Below are 10,034 nucleotides of genomic sequence, written 5' to 3'. Positions count from 1 at the left end.
CCCTTCCCGATGGCCATGATGCTGCTGAGCCTCAGGACTGAGTCCCCCGACTGAAGCGCCCATGCCAGCCCAGAGGCAAGAAAGGGGACGGGCCAGCCCAGGGCGGGCAGCGAGGTCAGCAAGGGACACAGCTGACCGTGAGGTAGGGCCATGGGGCAGCTCGTAGGCCGGGTGGCTAGGGAATGCCTGGCTGCACCCAGCTGCTTTATTTATGCTCACAGACATTTGAATTTCATCTCACTTTACATGTTCAAAAATGTTCTTCTGCCGGGCGTGGTGACGCACGCTTGTAATCCCTGAGCTTGGGTGGCGGAGAATTGCGCAGGTTCAAAAGCCAGCCTCGCTGGTTTAAGAGATCCTGTTTCAAAAAAAAAAAAAAAAAAAGTATAAAATAGGTCTGGGAGTGTAGCCCAGAGGTAGAAGGGTTCCCAGTACCACCAATAAAATAAAATAAAATAAAATGTTCTTCTTTGAATGGTCATTATTTAAAAGCCGCCAGGTGTGGTAGCATGCACTTGTAATCCCAGCACTTGGGAGGCTGAGACAGGAGGATCGCACAGGTTCAAGGCCAGACTACTGAGTGAGGCTCTCAGCAACTTAGTGAGACCCTGTTTCCAAATAAATTATAAAATAGGGCTGGGAGTATAGCCCGGAGGTAGAAAAGCCCCTGGGCTCCACCCCCAGTACCACCAAAAAAAAGTAAAAGGCATTCCTGGGGGGCTGGGTACAAAGATAGGGAGGCCCTGCCCTCACTCCTGCTCCGATGCTTTATATGTCCCACAGGTCTGGGTCCCCCAAAACCTACTGAGGAGCCTTACCATTATCCCCAGCGTACCTGTAAGGAAACTGAGGCAGGAGTTAAACGCCCTGGCTTAGGTCACACGGCTGGGAGGTACCGGGAGAGATGGCCCTTCGGCCGGCCCGGGTGGAGGGCGGCATGCGTGCTACTGACGCCATGCGTGTGCGGATGCGCTGCTGCTCTGCGGGCGCTGGCGGTTCCCACACCACGGCGGCCGCAGCGCGGGAAGCGTGCCTGGGCCCCCGCGGCATTAGTGCCGGGGCCTGCCTATGAATGAATGGGGGTGGTGGCGGGGGGCGCAGGGGGGCAACTCCCAAAAGACCATCTGGCTCCGCGTTATAATAGAGCAATAAAGGGCTCGTCTGCCTTTCAGGGGGTGGGAACGAGCTGCTCTCTGACACCGCGGGGTTTTTAACCAGCTTGGGACGGCGACCCGGCCCTGCCCTGGCGCGCAGGGGGGCGGGCGGCAGAGGCGCAGCCACGTGGGCTCCGGCAGCGCTAATCCCCGAGCTGTGAGAGCCCGCGCCCGGGCTTTCCCACCGCCCACCTCCGCTGGCCGCCAGCCCTCCCCGCTGGGCCCGCGTGTCCCGCGCTCACCGCAGTAGCCCGCCTGTGCACAGAGGATGCCGAGGCCCGGTGGGTCTGGAGCCCAGCCCCTTGGGAAATTGGCGGCAAAAAGCTGACTATTCCAAGTGCAGCCTGGGACTGGAGCTCTGCAGGGCACGGGACACCCCCAGGGGCTGCAGACAACTCCTGGGCTTCAGGGCCCAGCCTCAAGCTGCCCAAGTGCTCCTGAAATGGATGGAGCACCCCAGGTAGGCCTGTGGCCCATGTGTGTGGGGGTGCCAGTCCCATCCCAGCAGAACTGGAGGCTCCAGGCCCAGGCCAGAGGGGCCAAACGGCTGTAGCGGGTGGCCTCGATGTTGTCACTGAGTCCAGAAAGTACCTCGCATGCTTGGCTGTTCCGGGAATCTCGCCTTAATCAGATGAGAGAAGCAGCTTTGGGACAGAACACCCTCCAGGCTGTAACTGTCCCGGCCACTCACCACATCCACCAGGGAGGACCACTGGCCCCTTCTGTCCCTGGGCAAGTGGCAGCTGACCCTGGAATTCAAAGCTGGGCAGCCACCCAAGTGTAGTTTCCAGAGCAGGGTGCAAGGTCCTGTCTGTGTGCCACAGCTGCCGCAGCACCTGGACCCCACCGCGGTGCGCCTGGAGGGGCTGCCCTGCTCGGGGCCCTGAGCCTCACAGGTCGGCTGGCGTGAGAGCAGGCCCAGGGCCCTGCCCCTGACTCCGTGGCCCTGCCCCGGTGCTGCGTGCCCTGCAGGGACTGTGACAGGCCCATTGGGGTAAGCATGCCGGCAGCGTGAGCAGCCAGCCTCAGCTGCAGTGCTCCTGGCTGGGGCCAAGCGGGGTCACACTGCTCTTCTCACTGATACCCAGCTCTTCCCAGCACTTCCCCCGGGGTGCACCTCGCAACCAGCAACCCAAACCAGTCCCTCAAGGCCCAGGTGAGCCTTGGCTGGAAACGCCCATCTTATAGGCAGGTAAACGGAGGCTCACAAGGGCCCAGAATGTGTTCACCAGTCTGCAGGAGAAAACCCACGACACAGCCAAGTCTTGGTCTGACCCATCTCTCCACCAGCCCACGCTGGGCCTGCCCCTGGGCCCTCTGAAAAGATGGCTATGGGGGAAGGTGGCAGGCCCAAGGTGCTCCCAGGCGCTGCGCCCAGCTCCAGGCCTGTCATGCTCTGAAATGCCCTGGGGAAGGAGGTCCGTGCCCGCACAGGTGACATCAGCACAGAACCGGGGAACTGCGGGGCCACGCTGCGTGTGCAGTCTGGCCAACCAGCAGCACGTCAGATCCCCCACGCGGCCCAGCAGAGTGAGGCGGCTGCCTGCATTGCTGTGGCCCCGAAGAGTGCTCTGGAGACCTGAGGCAAGCCACGAAGGGGAGGTAGAGGCCCAAGGTGGGTGGTTCTAGCAGGCGGCTGGCTTTCCAGCCTGGAAAATTCAGAGTGTGGGGAGCAGCTGCCAGGTAGGAACTGAGGGCTGGCCCAGGGGAGGGTCCCAGAGGCAGCCCAGTTCATAGACTCAGTTTCCTCTTCTGCATCGTGGGTCTGAGGATAACTGTCTTAAATCACAGAGCTGAGGTGCAGGTGCAAAGCCCTTCCTGCCCCCAGGGTTCTGTGTGGTATGGGGACGTAGGAGCCACTGGCTTCATAGCGGCCTATTGTGAAAAGGACCCCCCAGCCAGGTGGGTGTCCCACAGCCAGTCCCTGATAGAGGATGTCACTCCACCTCAGAGGTGTGAGAGACCCAACAGCAGCCCCCGTGGATCTGGACCCCTACCCAAATCACCCCCTGAAGCCTGCATTCTGTCCTGGGGCATAGGCGTCCCAAGGACCTGACTGTGGTTACCTCCAGTAACGCCCGGCCAGACTGAGCCCCCCCAGGCCAGTTGCTCCACCATCGGGGGTTCTGTTTTCTCACCAGCCAAAAGGGCCAAACTTGTGCCCGGCGTGGTGGCGCACACTTGTAATCCCCGCGCTTGGGAGGCGGAGACAGGAGGATAGCGCAGGTTCAAAGGCAGCCTTGCTGGCTTAAGAAACCCTGTTTCCAAATAAAATATAAAATAGGTCTGGGAGTGTAGCCTGGAGGTAAAGGGTACCATCCCCAGTACTACCAAAAAAAAAAAAAAGGGGGGGGGCAAACTTTCCTGCCTCTAGCTGGGTGCGCTGGTGCAAGCCAGCAATCACCACTTGGGAGGCTGAGGCAGGAAGGTTCAAGGCCGGTGGGGGCAATTTAAGGAGACCCTGTCTTAAAAGAAAACAAATAGGCCCATGAACGTAGCCCGATGGTAGAGCACTTGCAAGTCCCCAGGTGCAAACCTGGCTCACACGGGCACGCACAGGCTCATACATGACAGGACACAGGTCACATATATACCCGTGCACACCCAGGACCCTCCTTCCATCCAGACTGCAGACTTGGGTCCCGGCCCAGCTTACGGCTGCTCTCAATCCCAGCATCCAACCTGCCACTCTCCCAGCCTGGACGGTGCTTCCCGGAATCCCCATCTGGTCTGCACTGACCCACGAAGAACCTCCTCAGGTGCCACCCGTCCAGGGGCCCTTCTTCCCCATCCCAGGAATTCTTTTTTCTTCTTTTGTACGGGGATTGGCCCAGGGGCATTCCATCTGCAGTCCCCCGGCTCCATGCTCTGGTGGCTTCCCCAGGTCGCCAAGGCTGGCACGTATCCTCGCTGGCCACCTTTGAGCTGCGGCCACCTCTTATCCATCTGGAACGCAGGTCCCCAGCAGTGCCCCCCAGCAGCTCTCCCTCCCGCCTACCACCTCCTTCAGCTCAGGAAGGGAAAAAGGCAAGCCGTAGGGATTCAGAGCCCAGCCCCAGCCCGGCATGCCCTCAGCCACCTCTCTGGCCAGCAGGACCGGGGAAAAGGGCTGATGCCCTCGTGTCCTGTGGTCCAGTGTCAATCGGGAACTATGCACAGAGTGCATAGTAAGTGCTCACCCAGTAGCTGACCCACAGGACGTGTGGCCTCCGCCAGCCGCTTGACCTCTGAGCCCTCAAGCCCCTGAGCTGCGTGTGACCCAAGGACACCACTCCCCTCGAGGGCTCTAGGAAGTCATGATCCTGCTACCCACACGTCGCGCTTGCTAGGTGTACAGTAACTAGGACCCTCCCCCCGTCCACTGCAGCCCTGCCTGGCACCACGGTGCACACCCCTGAGGCAGACACTCCTCCAGTGCCCCATGGCTGCACCACGACGTGTCTTTGCAGCAGGTGGGCTGGCCGAGCCCAGGAAGGGCCACGGCACTGAGCAGCTCTAGGTAGGTCTCCGCCTGGGGTCCATGTGGTGACCCTGGGCATGGGGGACACTGTCCTAGCAGCCAGTTCCCTGTCCCCGCCTCCCAGGTGGCGTGGGCTTCTGCTGATTCCAGGTACTTTCCACCCATCGGGCTTCAAGCCAGGGCTTCTGGGATCACAGGAGTCAGAAGCCAGGAGCTACAGATTGTCCCTCCTTTCCCTGAAGGCCAGTCGGGTTCCTGGTCCTCCCCAGCCTGCCTGCTCCCTACTCTCCCCCTGGAAACCCTCTGGGGACCAAGGGTGGCAGGCTGGGGAAGCCTGGTGCTCCCTGAGCCCAGCAGGCCAGCCTGCCCTGCAGACTTCAACGCCCAGGCTGGCAGGGCAGGCCTGGGGCTCTCAGCAGGAGGCAGGGTGGCCGAGGCAGCGGCCCCTCCTATGGAGGACCCTGCCCGGTCCTGGGACGGGGTGGCGCCAGAGAAAATTGAGACTCCTCTCCTAACGGAAGTCCTTTTCTTTATCTAGTCGTGGCGAAAAAACACATAAAGCCCAGCCATCTTACTCCTTTTTAAGTGCTGTCTAGTAGCGTCAAGTACACTCACAGCAGTGTACAACCATCCCCACCACCCGTTTTCACCTTGCGAAGCTAAGCTCTGTCCCCGCTGAACACTCTATCCCCACCCCGGCCCCCGGCAGCCACCCTTCTACTTCCTGTCTGTGAATCCATGGACACATACAGGACTCTTCCTCTGGCCTGGTTTATTTCACCTGGCCTGATGCCCTCGAGGTCCTGCCTGTTGTATCAGGTGTCAGAATTTCCTCCTTTTTAAAGGTTAAGTAATATTCCATTGTATGGCTGTAACACGTTTTCTTTTTCCCCTTGTTCACCAGCGGACACATGGCTTGCTTCTACCGTGTGGCCATTGTGAATAACGCCGCTATGAACCTGGGTATAAAAATACCTATTTGAGTCCTTGCTTTCAGTCCTTTCGGAGAGACACCCAGAGTGGGATTTCTGGATGGCACGGTACGCCCGTGTTGGACTTTTTGAGCGGCCACCCCACAGCTGGCGACAGCACTCCACAGTCTCATTCCCATCAACACCAAGCGCTCTGCTCCCAGGGCCGCTCCATGCCTCCCCAAGGTCCCCTCCCTCCCAGAGCTCTCTGCTCTGCAGCCAGCGGGGAGAAGGGCGGTCTTGTAGTGCCGGTTATGTACACGTTTCAGGTCCTAGGTCTGCGAATTCTAGCCTAAGCCACGGCAAACTAGTAGGTTTTGCCAGGAGACCCCTACCACCACCCACCTATAGCAAAGTGTGCCGTCTGGGTGCCCACTGCACCCCAACTGCCAGACCCCTCCAACTTACTGAGGTCTCTAGGGTGTGGGGGAGCTCTGGGGGTGCAGGCAGGACAGACTCCCTCCCTCCTCAAAGCCCAGCTGGGGGAAGGAAGCCCACTCCACCCTAAGCTGCTAGGAGCCACAGAGCAGAGGAGCCCAGCCTCCCCCTCCTGAAGTGCCTCTGCCGCAAAGCCCGCCAGTCTGCAGCAGCCTCCCCTCCCCCTCCACAGCTACTCACAAGGACAGTGTGAGCCAGGAGCTCAGCCGGTTTCCCACACTTTGGCCCCATTCACAGTGTTAAACTGCCCACAAAGGCCAGGCGTGTGCCTCGGAGGCCGCCGCGCTGCCATCTGGCCCGCACTCAGGGAGGGAGCCAGCCTTTCATCCGGCTGGGACCCAACACCATTCATTTCATATTTCCCACACTGAAAATTGGATCAAAGCAGCTCCCGACCAGGGAGGAGGAGGGGAGAGGAGGCAGCCCCCATGGCCCACCCACCACCCTCACCTCTGGTAGGCAGGCCGCTGTCCTGGCCCACTGCGGGTGGGCGGCCAGTTGGGGTGGGTGAGGGCTGGACCACATCTCCCGGCACGCGTCTCCTGCGCCTGGCTCGGGGGAGGGGACTGGGGCAGAACACAAGTCCCAGCAGCCAAGTGCCCCCCAAAGCTTAGGGGAGCGCAGGTCTGGCCTGGATGCCCCCACATCCGGGTGCAGTCCTGGGTCCCTGCTGCCAACAGCCAGGCGGTTGGTCAGACCCAGCTTCCAGCTGGTGGAGGCTGTGGCCAGGATGAGCCTGGGCTCAGGGCTGACCCTACCCCCACCCCACTTCTCCCACCTCCCTCAGCCCTTGGCTAAGCACCTCCTTGGTGCAGGACACAGGCGACAAGCACACAGCTGACCAAGTCTTCCTGTCTGCCCCACAGTGCCAGCTGGTGCCACGCCAGGGCTCAGGGCTGCAGAAGCCAAGGTGTGGGCAGGCCTGGAGACTCCCTCCTGGGCCCGCAGGGTGCCCTCTCAAACAAGGGCCAGAGTGGTGGTGGCCCCATCTGCTCAGAGAGGAAGCCCAGCTCAGGGTGAGGCGTGTGATGGGAAGTCCAGGGAGACAGGCGAGAGTGGGCACCCATCCCAAAGACAGCTGGCTGGCTGTGGGCGGGCTCTCCCGTGCTGCCCTCGATGGGTCCACCTGTGGGCAGCCACTGACCTCTGTGCTGAAGGACACCTGGAGGCAGGCCCACCAAACATGACACTCACAGCTGTGGGTTGCTGCTGAGACAGGGCGGGGGTTCCGGTCTGGACCCTTGTTAAGGCCTCTGATGCCCAGCCGTGCTCAGATATAGGATGAAGAGCCTAAAGCTGCCATTGACTCAGGCTCCCAGGTTAAACTCTGGCCAGAGAGCCCTCACACCAGCCTCTGGCTCCTGGGGCTAAAACCCTGCCTTGGGCTTGGACCTGGCCGGTCCCAATCTGCCTCCCTTGGTCCCTGCAGGACAACTGGACTCCTCCCTGTTGCACAGAGCGGGAGGGAGGAATGGAGGCTGGCCCAGCCCCTGGGCGGCCAGTGTTCCTCCTTGGGGCCCAGAGCAGGACTGGTCATCCCAAAGCTGCCTCTGTCCTTCAGCTCAGCTGGCCAGGAACCAGGGTTACTAGATCATCCCAAGGGGCCCTGGAGGGCCCATCTGAGCGGCCACAGCATCCATGGGGCTCCAGGCCTGCCTCCTCATGTCTGCTATCTGGCACCCCCAGCCTGCCCACTGAGAAAACCCGGGAGGAAAGAGGATCCTACAAGTGCCCTCCTCCCGGGCTGTTCAGAGGGACCAAGGACGCCCATCACAGTGACCACACCAAGCAGGCCAAGAGCCCTGGGCCGTCCAAGCCCAAGAGGTGCTGTGTCCAGCTTCTGGCCAGATGGGGTGGGGAGAGGGCCGAGTGCTGTGTGCATGCGTGCGTGCTTGTGTAAGAGCTTCTCGGGTTGACCTAGGAGCTGGCATCATGCTGGGCATTCATTGAAACTGCCTGGAACCAGCCAGAGAGGTGTGCCACCTCTCCAGCTCTGGAGAAGGCAGAAGTCCCAGGTGAGGCCCCGCTCAATCTCAATCTCCAGGAAAGTGGCCTGCTAGGTTCCTCTTGGGCAGAGGCAGCAGGTTTCTGTGCGTGCGTGCGTGCGTGCGTGCGTGCGTGCGTGCGTGCGTGCGTGCCTGCGGGTAAGCCGTTGCACTTGCTAATTCCAAAGCTTTCCCCTTATCCGCGCCTGTGGCCCTGGCCAGCCAGGGGGAGCCCGGGCGCAGGGGAGGGGGCCGCTCCTTCCTGCCCCTTCCCCCTCTCCGCGGCCTGGGAAAAGACAGCATATTGAGGCGCGGGGCTCCCAGCATCAGGCCCCGGGATGCTAATGAGGACGAGCGCGTTCCCACAGCCTGGACATTGTGCCGCGCGGCCCACCTGCTCCTCGGGGAGCGCCCATTGTGCCCGCGCCAATTCACAGGCAATTTAGCGTGCGCTAATGGGCCGGCGCCTTTGTGCGGCCTGCGCCGCCATTGGCCGCCGAGTGTGGGAACGGCCGCGGCGCCCGGGCCCCAGGCGCCAGCCCGCCGCCCCGGCCTATAAAGGGCGAGCGCGCGGGCCGAGCCGCGCCAGCCCGGGACGCCTGGCCCTGCCCGCGCCGCTCGCTCGCCCCTGGCATGGCCCCCAGCACCGTGGCGGTGGAGCTGCTCAGCCCCAAGGAGAAGAACCGAGTAAGTGCCGCGCCCCGCGCCCCCGCCCCGCCGCCCGCCGCCGCCGCCGCCGCTGACCCCCTCTCCCGCAGCTGCGGAAGCCCGTGGTGGAGAAGATGCGCCGCGACCGCATCAACAGCAGCATCGAGCAGCTGAAGCTGCTGCTGGGGCAGGAGTTCGCGCGGCACCAGCCCAACTCCAAGCTGGAGAAGGCGGACATCCTGGAGATGGCCGTCAGCTACCTGAAGCACAGCAAAGGTGAGCCGCGCCCCCCGCGCCCCGCGCCCGCGCCCCGCGCCCAGCCCGCGCCCCCCGCTCACGCCGCCCTCCCCGCAGCCTTCGCCGCCGCCGCCGGCCCCAAGAGCCTGCACCAGGACTACAGCGAGGGCTACTCGTGGTGCCTGCAGGAGGCCGTGCAGTTCCTGACCCTGCACGCCGCCGGCGACACGCAGATGAAGCTGCTCTACCACTTCCAGCGGCCCCCGGCCGCGCCCTCCGCGCCCGCCAAGGAGCCCCCGGCCCCGGGCGCCGCGCCCCCGCCCGCGCGCGCCGCGCCCAAGGCCACCGCCGCGCCGCGCCAGCCCGCCTGCGGCCTCTGGCGGCCCTGGTGACCCGCGGGCGGCGCCGGCGAGGGCGAGTCGGGAGGACCTTCCCGCCGCAGGTGGGGCGCACCCTTCCCGGAAGGCTCCCTCCCCGGGCTGGCCGGCCCAGCGGGGGCCATTCTCAGAGAATGTGCGGCGGAGCCCTCGTCTTAGGACAATCAGGGGCCCACCCTCTGCCGGGCGCCTGACCCCGCGGGGTGGTTCTCTGTTTGCATGTCAGCAAGTGACTTCTGCGAAGTCCCCGGCCCTCGGGGTTCTATGACAGTTGTAGGGTCAGGGGCTCGGGCTCGCCCGAGGGTGCCCCGGCCGGGAGAGGACTTTCTTCGGGCCGCGGCTGCTGGGCAGGCACCCTGCAGGCGGGCCGTGCCCTGGGCACGCTTGCCTTTTGTGAAGGCGGAACTCTTGGTGTTTCCTCATAGGAAAGTATCCAGCCTGCGTGGGCTGCAGGGGCCGAATGGGCTTGGTTGTCTGCGGGGCTCACAGTGGGCTGTCTGGGGAGGGCGGGTCTCCACTATGGTCCTTACAGGATTCCTCTGTGTGGGTGGGTGCACACGGGCACGACTTTGTACTTAGAATTTGAACTCTGAGCTATGTGGAAGCCCCTCGGCTGCTCTGAAGGCTTCTAATAAAATCTGACTGTCAGATTCTCCACCGCCTCGCATCTGTCTTTGGCAGCACTGGGGGGGCGGGTCTGCACCGGCAGGTGAAGGGGAGTGGGCCCTGCCTGCCGGGGCACGCAATCACAAGTGGGGAGGGGG

General features: G+C 62.9%; 1 protein-coding gene across 1 annotated transcript; it reads left to right on the top strand.

Annotated features, from left to right (window-relative positions):
* Positions 1-8,641: 8,641 nt before the first annotated feature.
* Positions 8,642-9,285, top strand: HES5 (hes family bHLH transcription factor 5; the record flags this gene model as incomplete). The annotated part of the gene is made up of 3 exons (XM_080690898.1): positions 8,642-8,695; positions 8,767-8,932; positions 9,011-9,285. The coding sequence occupies 3 exons, from the start codon at positions 8,642-8,644 to the stop codon at positions 9,283-9,285; spliced, it is 495 nt and encodes a 164-aa protein (XP_080547024.1).
* Between the last annotated feature and the right edge of the window lie 749 nt (positions 9,286-10,034).

Source organism: Muscardinus avellanarius, assembly GCF_963383645.1.
Source record: "Muscardinus avellanarius genome assembly, chromosome: 3".
NCBI lineage: Eukaryota > Metazoa > Chordata > Mammalia > Rodentia > Gliridae > Muscardinus > Muscardinus avellanarius.
The sequence above is the reverse complement of the archived record's forward strand: the minus strand, read 5'-3'. Positions and strand labels throughout refer to the sequence as shown.